At 47.4% G+C, this 18,435-nt stretch overlaps 1 protein-coding gene across 9 annotated transcripts in view; it reads left to right on the plus strand.

Annotated features, from left to right (window-relative positions):
• ALPK2 (alpha kinase 2) overlaps positions 1 to 18,435 on the plus strand; it is a 142,390-nt gene that overhangs the window by 101,210 nt on the left and 22,745 nt on the right. For all 9 annotated transcript variants that reach the window (XM_038525904.1, XM_038525899.1, XM_038525900.1 and 6 more), the window contains 6 exons: positions 1,678 to 4,891; positions 8,318 to 8,465; positions 11,963 to 12,090; positions 12,195 to 12,230; positions 15,039 to 15,313; positions 16,925 to 17,013. In XM_038525904.1, the coding sequence (XP_038381832.1) occupies positions 1,678 to 4,891; positions 8,318 to 8,465; positions 11,963 to 12,090; positions 12,195 to 12,230; positions 15,039 to 15,313; positions 16,925 to 17,013 (3,890 nt within the window). The remainder of the gene's footprint in view (positions 1 to 1,677; positions 4,892 to 8,317; positions 8,466 to 11,962; positions 12,091 to 12,194; positions 12,231 to 15,038; positions 15,314 to 16,924; positions 17,014 to 18,435) is intronic.

Genomic DNA, 18,435 nt, shown 5'->3' on the forward strand with positions numbered 1-18,435 from the left:
ATTTAGCACTTGTGTGCCAAGAAGATCAGAATTCAATGAACACCGGGGTAGCCTAAAGGAGAAGATGAGAGAGGAATCACTGGTGGCAGCAGGCAGCCTTGGGTGGGGGGTGCCGTACAGAGGAAGGTGTGGTCATGCTGTTGTCCTGTTTCCCCCTGGCAGTAAGGAAAGGCATTGACTGCAGGGCCAGAAGACCAAGATTCTCTCGTGTGATTTATGGGAATGAGCCTCAGGACTTGGAGCCACACTGTGCACAGGAACATTCCAGGTCTGCTTTGTCATACCCTGGGGGGCTCGGCCTCCTCCCCTCTATAAGCCCAGTGATCGGTTTCTGCACATTTGAAGGGGGCTGCTCCAAAGCAGGGGTCCTGGGGGCAGAGATGGAGGTACTTGCCAAAATTTAGCAGCAATTCCCCTTTTTGGTGGCTGGGCATAAGTTTGATGTGTGTTGAAAAATCGATGAGCTAAAAGTTTTAAGAGACAAGAATGTGGTCCAAGATCCTATTGCTTCCCTTAAACAACAGCTGATGTCCCAGAACAGCCAGGGTTTACTCCTCACAATGTGAGCTTCCTTCCTTGCTTCTTTTCTCCATCCCTTTTTATCTTTCTGTGTCTCTCTTGCCATGAATCTTCTACTTCTCAACGGACATGGTCTGCCTGCCACAGGGCATTTGTTTTAAAGTGGAAGAGGCCTTCTAGGATTTTATAACCTTCCCAGGGCAGAAATAATTGGCAGTGCTGGTGGCCAGACATAACCCTGTCACTTCGTTAGAGGCAGGCTCAAGGGACAGGCCATTCTCTGTTCTTTAGTAACATAATTAACCAGCAAGCCTGTCATATTTTGGGGACAAAGGTTGTTCGTTGCTACCTTACAAGCACTGTATATTTCATTTGTTATGATCATGTGAAACGTACCTTTCTGGAGAGATGCACACAAGCTCTGGTGACTTATTTGATCAAAATACTTTACATTCAGGGCACCTGGGTGGCTCAATCAGTGAAGCATCTGCCTTTGGCTCAGGTCGTGATCCTGGGGTCCTGGGATCGAGCCCTGCATTGGGCTCCATTCTCAGCAGGGAATTTACTTCTCCCTCTGCCTCTGCTTGTGCTCTCTCACTTGCTCTCTGTCAGATAAATAAGTAAAATCTATCAAAAGAAAGTTTATATTCAATTTATTTCCATCTTTTTTCCTGAGAGAGACAAGAAAGCATTAAATGGGGGTGCCTGGGTGGCTCAGTTGGTTAAGTGTCTGCCGTCAGCTTGGGTCACGATCCCAGGGTCCTGGGTTTGAGGCCTGCATGAGGAGCCTGCCTCTCTCTCTCTCCCTCTGCTGCTGCCCCTGCTTGTGCTTTCTCTTTCTATCTCGAAGAGATAAATAAAATCTTTTTTTTTTTTTTTTAAAGAAAGCATTAAATAATGACTGTCAGAAGGCTTTTTCTTATACTGGGGAATTTGACCTGGAGTCCCCTGGAACACATAGTTGCTTAAATGAGCCTTTCTCCAGGAGGTCCCTATCAGCTAGAGAGGGTTTGGGGACCAGTGTTTAGAGTTTAGTCATTTCCACTACTTCTCTTATCCATCATTACAGTCAAGGATTAACATTCTTGGGTTTGCAGTGATGCCCAATTGTGGGCTCTCCTCAGAACAAGTCTATTCATATCACTTTCATCTTCCTAGGTGCAAATTCAGGAAATGCTCAGGGAGAGGGACTCTCTCAGCCAGTTGCCTGCTTTCTCAGAGCCTGCTGGGGAGCTGTCTGCATTTGCTGGGACCACAATAAATCCCTTCCCCGACGTAGGGGGGATCAACGAGGAAGATGTGTCATTGGCCCAATACCTGGAACTGGAGAGCTGTCCTCGATGCCCACAGCATGGAGAAAAGCAAGACAGGAAAGACCACGCACTCGGAGGTTCTTGGAAAGACCCAGGACATGAGCTGAGCATCCCAGATGCCAATCAGGGAAATACATGCCCCTGGGAGCTGTCAGTGCTTTTCCCCCGGGAGGGCAGTGCTGACCCCAGGGAGCCCAAGGCTCTCTCTGCTGCTGCCCCTGAACCCGCAGATACCAGCTCCACCCTGGAAGCCCCATGCCATGGGGCAAGGGCCGGGGAAGCGGCCAGTGTGTTGGAGCATCTTGAAGCATGTGACCAAGGAACATGTGAAACCGTGGATTCTCCTGTTGGAGCCTCAGCTGATAAATACTTGCCTCAGGAAATTTGCTCCCTGGACTTAGAGCTGGCCGAGCGGCCAAACAAACCCTCTGATTTATGTTCTCCTGATGATGAGACGCCAGGTATTCACTTTCAAACACAAGGCTCCGAGCTCCCACGGGCTCCATGCGAGAGCAGCAAGGAGCGAAGCCCTGCCATGCCCCCTCTTTTTACCAGTACTTTTACCTGGAACATTTCGCAAAAAGCCAGTGAAGGTGGCCCAGGGGAATATTTAGCAGAGATGGAGAATTCCACCTCCATGTTGGTCTCCGTAGTCCCGGCTGGCCAAGAGAGGCCAAGCCCCGGAGGCCCAGGAGGCTTGGAAAGACAGCCTCTATGTTCTGAGAACAGCTCTTCTGTGCAGCTTCCAGGAGGTGACAAGAGGCCCAGTACCAGTGCCCCAGACACCACAGCCACACCAGCCCGAAATGGCTCGGTTGTAATGTTTCCTCAGGAGAAGCCAATGACTTTAACTGCTAATCTCGAGTGTCTTCAAGTGACCAGGGAGAGTGGGGACACATCGACAGTCACCATGGCCACCAAAGTCCACCCAGCCAAATACCTCCCTGTTTCCATTGCTGAGAACCGTCACACAGATGGTCCTGAGGAGAGTTCACCTCCAGCACCAGACAAAAATATTTGCCAGCTTCCTTCCAATGCACAGTTGGGTCATACTTTAAATGATTCCACAACCGATTCTCTAGAAGAGCCCTTTTGCATGGCTCCCGGTGGACCAGGAGCCCACGTCCATGTTCCCCAGCGCCCAGAGGTGGAGGGCTTCGGTACCAGTTCCCCTCTTCAGACTGATAACCATTCTGGAGATAAGAGCCTGACTGTGGACACAGCAGACAGTAGGAGCCTTGAAGAGAATTTCCAAGACAAAGGAAGTGAAACAACACAGAGGATCCAGCAGGAGAGCTTACCCCAACGGGGTTTTCCTCCTGAAGATGATTGCGGAGAAAGTTGGCCCATGGCATCTGTTGCACAAGGGGAAATAGACCTAGTGTCCTTGGACCACTTATCAGCAACCTCCAGGGAGGAGAAGAAACAGAGCTCAGGCCCGGGGACTAGCATTTGCAAGGTGGGTGAAGCCACCGTGGAAGATGGGGGTCAGGCTCCACGCCACATTCCGCCTCTGTCTACTCTCTCCCTGGAAGGGTCCAGAGGGAGCGGGCCAGGATTTTGGAAAACAGGCAGCAAGCTGAAGATTATAACTCTGGAAGCTTCCATTCCAGAAGTTTGGCCACCAAGACAACAGACTGGTCCTGAGTACAAGGAGTTGGAAGCTGGTCCCACAATTCCCGACAGGGTCCGGGCTGCATCTGACGTTCTCAAGGCTCACGGCCCTCAGGCCGAGTCTGGCTCAGCCCTTGCTAAAAACAGAGAAACTTATGGGACCAGAAGACCAGTCAGCCGTGCATACTGGAGTAGTCTTTCTCCCAAGTATTTGAACCAACCCAGACTCCTGGAGTCATCTGTGGATCCTGTAGACAAAAAGGAAATGTATGACACAGATGTGCCATCAGAGGCTTCCAAAAGCGGAAAGAGGGAAAATGTTGACACTGTGAGTCGAAACCAAGAGGAAAGCCAAATCAAGGTGGATCATGCTGCCTTCTTTAAACAGTTTCTGACCCGCTCTAAGGTTGTAGAGTCCTCCGTAGATCCCACGGACGAAGCAGGCGTGACGGCGGGCGCCGGGGTTGAGGCAGCAGGGCCTTCAGCATCCACGCCGGCTGCCACGGGGGAGGAGGCTAAGCGGAGTGTTGGGCACACGGGCCAGAGCCTGGAAGTCCAGCCTGCCAACTTGCAAGGCCCAAGTCCTGACGAAGGTGGGGAAAGCCTTGCACGCCGACGCAGAATAAGCCAAATACAAGACGGCAGCGAGCGAAGCTCGGGGGAGGCTGAGCAAGGCAAAAACAACACAGCAGAATCCGTTTCTCCCACTGCACCTCTTTCTCATGGCCCCGCAGTGATAACTCACGCATCTGTTGGAGTGGACACTCACAACTCCTCAGGTCCGAGTCATGACGTCCCTGAGAACGAGCTCGTCGTTGAGCCCAGAAACCACCAATATCCATTTTCTGACTCAAAGGAGAGAGGAGCCGTTGAGAGTGAGCGTGGGAAACATGCAGCCTCTTCCAGCAGTCTCACTCCGTTGCCTTTTACCTCATCTAAGGGAAACATCACAAACTTTTCAAAAAGCCACAAAATCTGGGAAATGGAAGAGCCCCGCACCGGGGAGACCAGGCCTGCAAGCGCAGCCGGCTGCCCGGCCGTGGCCTTGGCATCCGTTGCAGGTGAACGTGCAGCAGAGAAAGCTGCCGAGACCCTGCAGTCCCCACGTCCACAGGGCTCCCCCCTGGACAGTGGGCGAGACCCAAGGGAGGAGATGCTCGGGCGCCTGGGGGCCCAGACCCTCCGACGCCCAGAGGCCCCACCAGCGGGGAGTGGCTGCGAGGAGGTCCAGAGGCCAGAATCCTCGGCGAGTGGACATTTAGCTGAGGGGGTGAAGAAGAAAATCCTGTCCAGGGTGGCCGCCCTGAGGCTGCGACTGGAGGAGAAGGAGAACGTCAGAAGGAGTTCAGGCTTTCTCAAAAGGATTCCTAACCTTGAAACATTGGCATCGTGTGCAGAGGAGAAGCAAGATGCGAAAAAACCACCTTGCAAAAGAGAAGGAAAAGGTGAGGCTCTGTTGCTTTCTGTGGTTAAGCTTGGGTTTGTGAACCAGATGACCGACCGGTGCCTGTGTCCTTCCAAGTCCTCCTGCGGTTAAGGTGAGTGTCCCCTGGGTAAGCGCGGGTGGAGATACTACGGCAGCGACCGGCGGGCTTGGCACGCAGGCCGAGGGCTCGTTGGAATGCAGATTGCCAGGCTCCCACCCCCAGAGCTTCGGGTTCACGGGGCCAGCCGGGGAAGCGTGTTTCCAACAAGTTCCCCAGGTGATCTGGAGAGAGAACCACTGGAAGGGGCCGCCTGGAGGTAGGTTTCATCGAGGGAGCGTGATTAAGATGACTTTCTGTTTAATTATCCTGTAAAAAAATATTTTACAAAGATAAACAGAAGCATTAATCAGTGCAGCTAATTAGTATAATTAAACAGACCACACGCTAAGCAGGATTTACAGAAATAAACATTTAGGTACAATTTGGGACTCTCTTCTTTAATTGGTGATTTTCATTAAAAACTGCTTAATGGAAACTTGGGGTTTCTTCCAAATTTGAGCATAAGATTTCTTTCCAACTCACCCTCCTCTTTTGCTGAGTCTAAAGTGCCCAGGGGTCTCTGGTCCAGGTTTCTGACCGCGTGAGGCTCAGGGCCCTTGTGACTTGCAGTCACTTCTGCTTTGCTGGGGCGGTGGTGGGGGGTGTCACGTCCGCCCCAACCTCCATCCCTGAGCCTGAATGTTAGCCTCTTTTATTTCAGAGCTTTTCTTTCCCTTCTCATGGGTAGGAGGAGTCAAAAGAGAAGACACCACATACAGCAAGGTGATGCCCTCTGCGTGTGCAGGAGCCCAACGGGGGCCCCTTTAACCTGGAGCGAGGGCTTTGCTCCTCCCGCACCGTTTTCAGACTTCCACACCGGTGCTCCTTATTCCCTATGCACACCACTGGCCCTCAGCCCCTGCTGCACGCAGGACTCGATACAAAACTCCCTTCTGAAAGTTTGGGGGCATCCAGCCAGATATCTAATATACATATTATATATAATATGTATATTAGAAATGTGTACAAAAAATTAAAAATCTTTAAAAATATTGCTTCATTCTCTTTCAATGTTAGAAACATATATATGTGTGTGTGTGTCTAATATATATATACTAGAAAGAGAATGAAGCAATAAAGGATTTTTAATTTAATTTTTTGCACACATTTCTAATATATATTATATATATTATAATTATAATATATATTATACTCTTTCAATGTTTGAAACATATATATATGCATGTGTGTGTCTAGTATGATATATATATACTAGAAAGAGAATGAAGCAATATTTTAAAAGATCCCTAAAGTGGTTTCAGCCCAAAGGGAAAGGTCTATCTGGAATCCTTGTCCGTGGTTATCCGAGGGACCGTAGGAGCAAGGACTCTCCAGGAAAGCACAGGTGGTGGAGTTTGCACGGGGTGTCTGCTCGGCCTCCGTGAGGACAGCGCTCTGGAGGGGGGTGCTCTCATACAGAGACCCCACAGGGAAGGAGTGAGTATGGGGGGGGGTTGGAGGGTGACTCAGGACTCCACTAATAAAGCTGAGTAACCTTTCCTGGGTTCAAAGCTTTGTTTTCACCAGGAACTGCTCTAGCCTTTCTCCTCAACACTTGGCCAGAATATGCACAGAAGAAAAACCTAGCCACACTCCCAGGGCTTCCTTCTAGCTCCTTCATCTCCGTTCCCCTCTTTGTCCCGCACTAACAGGGGTATCTTCCTACAGCCCCTTGTCCAAGACCCGCATTTCATTCTGCTGCCCATTGTATGCCCTACCCACTGTCCCCCCAACTTTCTGTGTTCAGAACTTAGAATGGGCGGCGGACAGGGTTGGCAGCCTCAGGAACGTTTAGGTATCCACAGATCATCGTGAGGACTGCCACCACATAGTGCTGGAAGGGCCAGGAGCAGGAGGCAGGCTGAGTCAAGGCTCTGGACCCAGAGTTTGAGGCTGAAGGCCTCGGTGCCCAGCACAGCTAACCCCGTACGGCTGTGTGAACTGAAGCAGGTCTTGCCATCAATAAGCACTTGGTAGATTTTTCTCTCTCTCCCATCATATTGTTAGTATCTTCAGCTGCTTTCTAGTTGAGAGGTTTGCCTCCCGAGCCCATTATCCCATGTCCTGGGAAGAAAATAAGCTTCTGAACGTGCATTCTGGGGCACCTGGGTGACTCAGGGGTTGAGCATCTCTTTGGCTCAGGTTGGGATCCCAGGGTCCTGGGATCGAGTCTTGCATCAGGCTCCCCGTGGGGAGCCTGCTTCTCCCTCTGCCTGTGTCTCTGCCTCTCTCTCTGTGCCTCTCTCTCATGAATGAATAAGTAAAATCTAAAAATAAATAAATAAAAATTAAAAAGAATAAATAAGTGTGCATCCTGTTGCCCAAGTGTCTGTTGGCCTCTAGGAGGGACGAGAGGCTACTTCACGGCCAGTGGGACCGGAGGTAAAGGGACAGACAAAGCATCAGTGTTGAGGACTCCCGGGTTGACAGTGGATTAGGTGATGCTTTGGGTTACCACAGCTGCGGAGTTGGGGAACTTGGTCTATAGAAGACCGACACCACGTTTCCAGTAACCTCAGTGCCACACCATTCAGCCCACCGGTGGGGTCGGCCCTCCCTTGTCCTGCTGTAGTGTCAGTGCTGCTGCCCAGGGGCTGCCCTGAGGAATGGCACGTTTACCAGGCCGAGGTGCTCCCACCCATGGTTTAAAAAGGTGGTATTCAAAGAGCACAGCTAACCCCCTGGGAATGGTTTCCTGCTGGCTCCTATTTCATTCTAGAAGACACTTCTCTCCTGCTAATGAAGTTGGTATCAGACACCACCGCAATCCATTAGGATCTCTTCAGCGAAGGCAGCCGATTAGGGGAAAGATGGAGGGATATTATTCATAAATAACTTACTGATAAGTTGCCTTTCGTGTCTGGGGCTGACCCACAATTACTTGGACGCTCTGGATTTTACTCTGCTCCCTAATCCCCAGATCTGACTTCGACCTGGACCATCTGGTGATCATTTAAAAGCATCCCTGATAGGCCCAGGTTTTATAGACTACGTATCCACAGTCCCCTGCCCTTTTCTTTAAAAAAAAAGAAGAAGAAGAAGAAGAAGAACTTTCTCATATTCTTTTCCACTTTGTGCATTATAGATCTCACTTGGGGAGTTTTAAGTAATGAAAAGTGAGATTTTTCTGTTAGATTGATTTGTTCATTCTCCGTTAGGCCCGCCACACCTGCCCTCAGACACTTGGTTTCTTCATCTATAAATTGAGGGTAATAATTATTATTATCCCAATTTTTGGGATTGTTGTTGGAATGAAACGTGATGGAATGGGGAAGCCCTTTCCCCATTTGTGAGGCTTGTCACGACTGTCGTAAGGACACTGACCTGCAAATCTCTCGTTTCCAGCTCCGATATTACTGAAAAAGATCCAAGCCGAGATGTACCCTGACCTCTCCGGGAATGTAAAATTAAGCTGCCAGTTTGCGGAAATTCATGAAGATTCGACTATCTGGTGGACAAAAGATTCAAAGGCAATAGCCCAAGTGCAGAGAAGGTGCGATATTTGCCCGGTCACTTTTCACAGCTGTTGCTTGTTTCACAACGTAGTTCTAAAAGGAAAGAATAATAGGAAGTAAAAAGGAAAGCTGAAGCCGAAACCCCACACCCAAAGTATCCAAGACGAGTAAGTAAGCAAAGACAGGTGTCCAGGCCGGACAGGTAGTGGAGGGTTCCTACCTGGGGCCCTACCCTCCCGGAGTTTTCTGGCCTCGGGAAGCCAGGAAGCCTTTCAATGTTTTATTTATTTTTTTTTGAGCTTTTATATTTGATCATGATGTTTTTAGAATCAGGATCAGGTCAGATCATCTTCTAGGCTGAGGCTCCGTGGTCCCAAGATTACAGAGCTCTCTTCTGTATTTCTGTGAATTTGGCTGTGTTTTCTGTTTAAATTCCTGTAAGCCTGGCAAGTTTCAATGCCAAGAAGGTGAATCCAAAGGAAAAAAAAAAATCAATCCAGGAGGTAATAAAAAGTGGCAGCTTGGAGGGTGATAAGCAGCCATTTCTGAGATGGAAAAATCTGTTTATTTCTGGGGCCCTGGGATGTAAAAGGAGAGTGGGGGGGTGGGGGAAGAGAGGAGAGTGCGAATCCTTGCCCAGAATACTGGTGTGGAATGAACCTGATGCATGGCTTCTGTGACCTTGGGCTTCACCGGACACACTTGAGGGGACATGGCTCATTCTCAAACACATCACCTGGTTCAGGGGAAACCACTATAACTCAGTCCTCAGATGCGTCTTTCTGCCAAAGGAGGTCCCCCCCTCCCCTTCAGCTCTAAGTCATGGGAGGTGATCCTACCCCCTTCATCTCATTACAAGTAGCCTGAAAAAGCAAGAAAAATTGAAGAGCTTTATGTATAATTAAATGAAACACGTCTGCTTGGAGCATATGTCTGGAAATTATGTCCCAAATGCAACTCCGGCAGATTTGAGCTATAGTTTCTTTTCCCTGACATCACTCCAGGAAAGCTAACTGGATTGTGACGAATGAGAATAAGGCCTTGCTGCCCCAAATGTTGCTATTATCCTGCTTATGTATGGCTTCAGAATAATTGAAATGCAGAAGAAATGGCTTGATTTTTAAATCAAGGCCGCTCCCTAGAGCTTTATAGAAAAGAAGCACTAATTATTCACTTAAAGAACTTTCTCTCGCTGTCAGCCGAGGATAATTAACCAGTGGGGTTTGTCGCAGTCTTGTTCTGAGCTCAGAATTGGCACCTGAATCTTCTGGGTCCCTTTTCCATTTGAGATGTTTTTAGAAAACCTACCCTCCCTCCGAGCAGCATATGACAGTAGTAGGCTTGCCACGTGCTAATGACCCGTGGCCAGGCCTTTACATTCGTTGCGATGTTGGCTTCGTTTCTTCTTGGCAACACTGGCTCAGGTGCACTCATTTGTGTTTTCTCTGGTGACACTGGAGAATATTTGGGAGTCCTATATCCTCTGTATATCAAGAAATTACTTATATCATTTCAAGTGGGTTTTTAAAGGTTTTCAAATTTCTCTCACCCGTAGTTCCAGGTGAGTGTTTCCTTTACATGTCCCTCCAAGAAGCATCTCACTGCCTTGTCAAAACGTAATTTTAAAGAAGTTGAAATCTCTCAAACAAGAATCATATAAACATGCAGCAAAGATCTTTTTCAACTGGTTAGATAATAAAGAACCAGTAAGATGGTATGGCTGTTCAAAGGAGCATTTGAGGCATGGAGATTTGTATAGTCAGGCAAACAAATTGCAATAAATAATACTTTTGCAAACAGATACAAAACTAGTTAATATTCAACAGGTAATAAATCTTGAAGGTTGTCTTTTCTCCTAGACAGAACCTATAAATTGCAAGTTAAAAACGTCCCTGGTGGTGAGGGCGTCTGTTTAAATAGCAAAGTCCCCCACAGGATCATTCTCCCATAATTAAATTCTCTTCGGGTGAGCCCGTTAAGCTGTGACATATGAAAGGCAGGAAAAGGCCTCCAAGGTTCTCTATCAAGTATCAGAGAATCAGGGAGTTTCTGGGTCAGAAGAAAGATGTTCATGGGGCAATTCTAGTTCAGCCCGCAGCCTTTCCGGTGGGTCTTGGGGACAGAAATGCTGTGCTGACCAGGAGGCCACAGAGAAAGACACTGCCCCAGCCCTTCTGTGACTCAGTGTTTCCCAGCCCAACAGGAAATCTTCCCCTCATAACTGGACTCGTCCTCTTCCAACCATACATTCAGCTTGTGTTCAGAGGCCACATTGGACAATGTATTATGAATTCATGGATTTGTTTTAAGCCATTGGTGCAGGAAACATGGGTAAATCAGAGACTTGATGTCCCTTGAAAAACCAAGCGATAGTGAATACTCTGTTGAATGAGACATTGAGACAGAGTCATGACAAGTGGAAGGTGGGGTTGAACTGTGAAATGATCCAAAACTGAAACAGACCCTGCGCACACACACACACACACACACACACCTGGTGAATGTTTAACCACATTCATTACACAGAACAAAGCTGCAGCTGTATTTAGTGTAATTTTTGGGCTACAAGTCAGTTTTTAGTTTGTGACTTTGGAATAAAGATTGGAGCATTAGCCATAATTCCCATTATCCCAGGTGGGGAGGGCGGTGGTCACAAACCACCTGGGGAGGCCGCATAATGAGATCAAGATGAGGACTCCAGACTCAGGCTTTCTTGGTTCAAGTCTCAGCACAACCCTTATCAGCTATGTGACCTTAGGTCATATACCTGGTCTCTATATGCCTCAGTTCCCTCATCTGGGAAGTGGGAATAGTAATACTACTTCTCTCATTAGATTGATCTGTGCATGACATGAAGTAGACGTGTAAGTCATTAGCACAGTGCCTGGCGCGTACCAAGCGCTCAGTACCCGTTAGCTATCGTCATCGTCATTGTCATCATCACTACCACTGCTGGGTTTTTTGTTCATAGCGCAGTGTCTGGAACTTAATAATGTTGAGTGGGTGGGAGGGCGGATGGATAGACGGTATTGATTCACTAGGGGAGTTCCCTATTTAAAAAATGCCCTCAGCCACGTGTCTTTATTTACAGCAGAGACCCCCTTTTTTTGTCCCTTATATCCCTATGGCCCTGTGTTTAGATTTGGGTTTGGAATTTTTAGGTTTCTTTTAAGCACAGGGCACGGGGATTAGTAACATAACTGAGGTGAATTCTGAGCCAGAAACGTTAATGACAGCTCCCAGAATTCGCATTTCTGGTTCTTTGCTCTACTAGCAGCAGCCAAACATCCCAAATGTTTCTGTATTAATATTGTATGTTGGAGTGAGTGAGGATGTTAAACCAAAATTGGACTGATCATCATCCCCTACAGATAAATGAATTATTTAAACAGCTTATCGAGATCTTGTTCTTTAGCCAGCCCCCTGGCCCAAACCATTAGGACAGGGAAGCATGTGTTTCTTTCTCCCTAAATATATTAGAAAAATCCAACCTCAGAACGATGAAGCATTCAAATATTCATGTCTCCTATTGCAGTGCAGGCGACAACTCCACTGTGTCCTTGGCCATCGTTCAAGCTGGTCAGAAGGACCAGGGCATCTATTACTGCTGCATCAAGAACAGTTATGGAAAGGTGACCACTGAGTTCAACCTGACAGCTGAAGGTAAGCCTCAGATGTTCCGTTTCAGGCGAAAACCATGAGCTGTACCCCCACTCCAGTTCAGAATGCCCATGCCTACTAAAGGCACTCTCTTCTTTGTCTTCTAGTTCTGAAACAACTCAAGAGTCACCAGGATATTAAAGGTAAGCTAACCCGATTTAGATATCCAAGGACGTGGGCACTCCACCAAAGCATGTAATAGCTCCTAGGATCAATGGTAGAAGCAGTCTTCCCATCGCCTCTTCTAACCAGGAGATAGCGAAGGAATGACCGAGAAAATGAATGACCACTCATGAGCTAATTCAAGCTACTTAAAAGGCCAGTAGTCAGTGCACGAGGCTACAAATATCCAGAAGTATAGTGTTTATGATCTGACTGTAGTGTGCAGTAGTGAGGGCATGCTGGTGGGGCTTTGGGGTAAGATGTCTTCCTTTAGGCCTCAGATTTGCATCCAGCCCCCCTGCAGGGGGTTGTCAGGCTTTTGTGTCTTACCTTGTAGTTTGACGAACAGAGCAGATTCCAAAGACAGCCAGGTGTGGAGGAGAGTGTCTCCATTTGTTTGCATCTTTTTTCTTAAAGAATTTATTTATTTATTCATGAGGACACACAGAGAGAGGCAGAAACACAGGCAGAGAGAGAAGCAGGTTCCCTGTAGGGAGCCCGATGTGGGACTCCATCCCAGGACCCTGGGATCACACCCTGAGCCAAACGCAGATAGAGATGCTCAACCACTGAGCCACCCAGGCATCCCCATTCATTTGCATCTTAATGAAGATGAAAGATGGGGTTTGGTGCATCCCTTTGGCGGTTTGGTGCTGGTGTGGCAACAGGGAGACAACTGCTCCTGAACCGTCACTGGGCCACCCACTGAGTACAGCTTGGTGGAGTCCAAGCTTGGTTGGCATGGATTTCCTCTTAGGGAGAACTACCTGTCTCCCCACCCACATGCCCAGCCCCACCCAGTGGTGTGCTGGGAAATGCTTAACCTGCCCACTGTTAAGTGAGGGTGGGGAGGCCCTGATTTCTAATTTCTGTGATGTAAATACTCTCACCACAGCCCATTTTAAACTGCCAGTGTGATGTCGAGAAAACATGGAGCCAGGATGAGATGCACCCCCAGCAGCTCTCAGGAGCTGGAGTGAGCCGGCCGCAGCCCCCTCTGCACGCCTGCCTCACCCTCACCCACGCGACCCCAGCTTTTAGTACCTCATAGGAGCTTTGGTCCTTTAGAGGAGATGTGAGGAAAACCGACAACTCGGTTGGTTTAGTGTCATAAAGAAATTTACCCCATGTGAGGGATTTTTAGATGAACAAAACACCTGAAATCCTTGTGAAGAAAAAGCAGTAAATGCAATTATGATGGGGGAGCATCATAGATCATACACCAAGAAGCTGGGATCCTGACTTAGAAATGGTCTAACAAATACGCATCAAGGTGTTTTTCCAACACAACACATACGGGATCTTTGTAAGCCTATTCAAATGTATTTACTATGCAGTGTACTTGTATAATTTTAGATTCTTTTTCCATGTCTGCCCCCATCTCCCCAGAAGTCTAAATATGCAAAAAAAGATGTCTTTCCTCCTTAGAGAAAAGAAAACAAAATGACTTTCAGAAGGCTTTCTCTGTTTCATCAGCTTCTTAGCATTGCTTGGCACTCACATTCCAGATACTTGCTATGACCCCGCTCATATTCAGGTTCACATAAACTCATTTTTCTAGGTTTTTACCAGTTAGGAATGAGACCCCAGTGGGGATGAGCTGCTGGCCACCTGGGGGGAAATGGTGCTGCAGGTGTAGCGCTGTGACTCCAACCAGAGGGCTTGGGTCTAGACCCAATGACCTTACCTATTCCCAGTATCAGACCCCCTATGACTGAGGGGTCCAGTCTCATGTCTCATGGGACTGGGGAGCCCATACTTCCCTCCCTGTCCCCTTGATCTTTCATGTGAAGAAACTTCAAACAACTTCTTTACCACCTTTCTTATTTGGAGGAGTCCCTCTCACTAAACATTTCATTAGCTGAGTTCTCCAGAGGACGAACAAATAATATTTTACAAGTTGGTCTCTAATTAAGAAACTAATAAAACCAAGCTTGTGGGAAAGCCCAAAATGAATGATGGTCCAAGTAAAACACAAGCTAGCCCAATTTAATGATAGCACACAGAGCTTTCAAAGAAAAGCCCTAAGATTTATTTTTCTCTCCCTTTCATTGTTTTATCTTTGCTAAGGAGCCAATTTTGTTGGAAATTATAGATAAGACTGTTAATTATACCCAATATAGTAATATACAAAAAATTTCCCTTCTTATTTCTAGGCATGTAGTCTGGAACAACTTTTGTGTTAAATTTGATGCATTTGTAAGCACTCAGTTCACAATTTTCTGTTAAGAATAATTGAGTTTTAGAAATTTGGGGGATTATGAAGAAAAACAGAATGGGGTAAATATAGCTCATATTTGTTGGGCTCTGGTGTGTCCATATAGAACACTTCTTATTTTCTTTAAGTGGTATTAGGGCCAAATTTTTAACATGAAATTACTCCTGTAACTAGAATTGAGAAGATTTGGGTTATATAAAAAGAATCCCTTCTTTGTTTTGTGATCCAATTTTAAAATTTAACTTAAAAAATACTTTTCTCCATAAATTAATTTTTTTCCTGGTTCTAGTACTAAGGCTGAAACCTATGATACAATGATTTCCTTAAAATTTGCCTGGGAGGCGCCTGGGTGGCACAGTTGGTTGGGCGACCAGCTGTTGGTTTCAGCTTGGATCATGATCTCAGGGTCTTCAGATTGAGCCCCATGTCAGAACCTATGCTCAGCACAAAGCCCACTTGGGTTTCTCTCTCTCCCTCTCCTTCTGTCTTCTGCGTGAGGATGCCCGTTAGCCAAGGAGCAGCTGGGGGGCGGGGGGGTATTCCGTGGGGCTAAAGGTGAGCTGTGTTTTAGGATGTGAAGAGATTGAATTCAGCCAACTCATCTTCAGGGAAGACTTCCTCAGCGACAGCTACTTTGGGGACCACCTGCGCGGTCAGATCGCCACGGAGGAGCTGCATTTTGGAGAAGGGGTCCACCGCAAAGCCTTCCGCAGCAAAGTCATGCGGGGCCTCATGCCCGTCTTCCAGCCCGGCCACGCCTGTGTCCTCAAGGTGCACAACGCCGTTGCCTACGGGACCAGGAACAACGCTGAGCTCATCCAGAGGAACTACAGACTCGCCGCCCAGGTGGGGCCCCCTGCCCTAAAGAGTCACTGGGGGCGTGAGAGGGATGTGGGAGAGCCTGGGATGAAAGTCAGACTCAGAATTCTTGGGAGTGTCTCTCCCTTTGGGGTGCGGTTGTAAGGGAGCCCCGAAAGCCGGGAACCCTGGCTAAGTTCTTGGGGGCAATTTCTTGCCCTCATGCCAGCCAGATGGGAGGGATTCAGCCTATGTCTGGAGGGCCCTCACCTGTTCTGACCTCGGCTGGGGTTACTTCCACTCTGAGGGAGCCCTGTGAGGTTCTTGAAGGTTTGGGACCACTTGGACACAGGATGTTATGGAAAGTGGAGATTCCAAGTTGCGTGGGATGCCAGGATTCCCACACATTCCCAAGGTAGCAGCTTCTAGATTGGTTTGGTTTGGTTTATGGAGGGGGGTAGGATATATTCAGAAGGTTCAACATTTGTCCTTTTTCCTGCCTTTCTGAGTTTGGGTCAATGTCAGCCTATAAGCTATGATGGGAGATTGAGCCAAGACTCCAGCTAAGTTCCCGCCTCCCTGTGCTATTGAGTCACAAGATCTTGAGGCAAGAAGGGAGCATGGGCTTCCCTCCCTGCCCTTCCTCCCACTTTGGCCCACGTATTTCACTCTTACCACCAGCACTCGCCAAGCTTTCAGGAGCGCTGGGTCTAGCTTTTTCACAAACAAGGTGCCCTCCTAAAACTGTTACCTGTAAAATGAATAAGTTATATTTTTAAAAAGATTTTATTTATTTGTTCATGAGAGACACAGAGAGAGAGAGAAGCAGAGAGACACAGGCAGAGGGAGAAGCAGGCTCCCCATAGGAAGTCCGATGAGGGACTTGATCCCGGGACTCCAGGATCATGCCCTGGGTAGAAGAAAGGCACTAAATCGCCAAGCCATCCAAGGATCCCCAATAAGTTAGAATTTGATGACTGTCCTGGGTGCTGTCAAGCACTAGCCATCTGCGATTGTCTCAGATGTACTGATGGCATGTGACACTTGGTGCCCATGAAGGCAGCCCCTCTTCTGAGTATAGCATTTTGCCAATTGTATTCCTTTCACCTCCAAATCAACCCTTCTTTTTTCTATTCTTTCACTGCATATTCTTCCCATTTCTAGTGCCATCTGGTCCAGCCGGAAAACCTCCCAACATCCAGACTCCCTCTTGGAAAGGCCCTGCAGAGGGGGAAGCAGAGTCCATTTTGCTTTCCATTAAGTCTTGTTGAGATGTTCACTACCCAAGGCTCTCATTACACCCTTGAAGAAGGACTTTAGATGGGAGAGCTCACAGCCCTGCAGGTCCCGAGCTTTACCTGGCATCCTGCCATGGGGCCAGTCCCTTTGCCCAGGGTGAGTTTCAGCCATGCAGTTCTAGAACTTTTATAGTTCAGCACATCGGGCCCCAGAAACCTCTTGAGTTTTACCTGGATAGTTCCTTCGGGTCTCAGAGCTCCTCTGCAGGTAGATACCTCTAGGATGCAATAATTGTTGCTTCTGTACCTCCAACCAGGGGAATCCATTGGCTTGACCCACATCAGGAAATCTGATTAGCCTTCCCGGCAACTCTGAATTTCTTCTAATCACTTGTTTTTCCCATGTGTGTGGGTGATGTAGGAATGCTATGTCCAAAATACTGCCAGACACTATGCCAAGATCTATGCTGCTGAAGCACAGCCTCTGGAAGGCTTTGGAGAAGTGCCAGAGTAAGTGTGTTTATCCTCTCTTGTATCATCACCCCTGGTTTGCTGTGGACCTAGAGCACCTGGAGAGAGGAGAGGATGAGAAAGACCAATAGGACAAGTATTTCACCTGAGCTTTTTGGCTGAGAGTTATGAGAACACACACAGACGGCTCCTATCCTGTTCCTCACTAGGTTGCCAGAAGCTTACAGAGAGATACCTGATAAATATACTTTTTAAAAAAGATTTTATTTATTTATTTATTTATTTATTTACTTACTTACTTACTTATTTCTTATCTTACTTGAGAGACAGAGCGTGAGGGAGAGAGCATGAGCAGAGTGGGAGGGGCAGAGGGAGAAAGAGAAGCAGACTCCCCACTGAGTAGGGAGCCTAATATGGGACTTGATACCAGGACCCTGGGATCATGACCAGAGCCAAAGGCAGACACTTAACCAACTGAGTCACCCAGGAGTCCTTAATAAATATTCTTTAAATCAATGTATGGATGGACGGATGGTAAGAGGGATGGAAGGATGGGGAGATGGACGGATGGATGAATTCAATAAATGTATCGTATTAAATAGAAAAGAATTGGATAGAAAATGAATTGGATAAATGTATCGTGTTAAATAGAAGAGAAAGAGTGTCTACTTCGTGGATATTACATTATCCCAACAATAAGCAAGTACAAGAGAATACAAGAATATCACAAAACAATCACCCTATGATGAAAATAAAATACGATGCTGTGTCTAAGAAGAGTGACTTGGGTAGCAGCAGTGTAGGGACATGGTACCCACTTCCTGGAACCCCACAAAGACAAATAACATGGATTATTTTTATCTACTCATTGACTAAATATGTACTAACCCAAGCAGTTGTTTGGGTGTCTGCAGCTTGTGGTTGCTGGTCTGCTTATCTGGTTGAGATCGTATGTGTGTGTTCAAGTGGAAAAAGAAAGAGGTATGCCAGGGCACACTGGAAGTTTCAAACAAAACAGTCATTTGTGTATCAGTAGAAACTGGGAGAGGAAAGAAGGAAGGCGTTATTGCTTCCATGGACCCTGTCAGCTCACAAAGGGGGAAAAGTTCTCTCCCTGAGGTGGTGTGTTGGGCAGATCATATAGGAAGTCTAATGCTTTCTGCTCTATGACAAGAATTGCCTAGCAGACTTACTTAGTACACAGACATTTCTTGGCAAGTTCTAGATCAATTTACATAATGCAAAGAAAATACACAATTGCCTTTCCGGTAAATCCACTAAGATGGCAATGTGGGGTGAGTTACTGTTTGTTATAGGAACTTGCGCGTTCTCTTTCTTCTCCAGCCTCCTTTCTCAGTCTCTGCCCCCTTCAGTTCTTCTCAAGGAAGAAGAGGGTCAACCGGGTGAGCCGTCCACATGGGCAGAATGGCAGCACCCTCAGGCGGGGTACACCCAAGTTTT

Source organism: Canis lupus, chromosome 1, assembly GCF_011100685.1.
Source record: "Canis lupus familiaris isolate Mischka breed German Shepherd chromosome 1, alternate assembly UU_Cfam_GSD_1.0, whole genome shotgun sequence".
NCBI classification, from domain to species: Eukaryota; Metazoa; Chordata; class Mammalia; order Carnivora; family Canidae; genus Canis; species Canis lupus.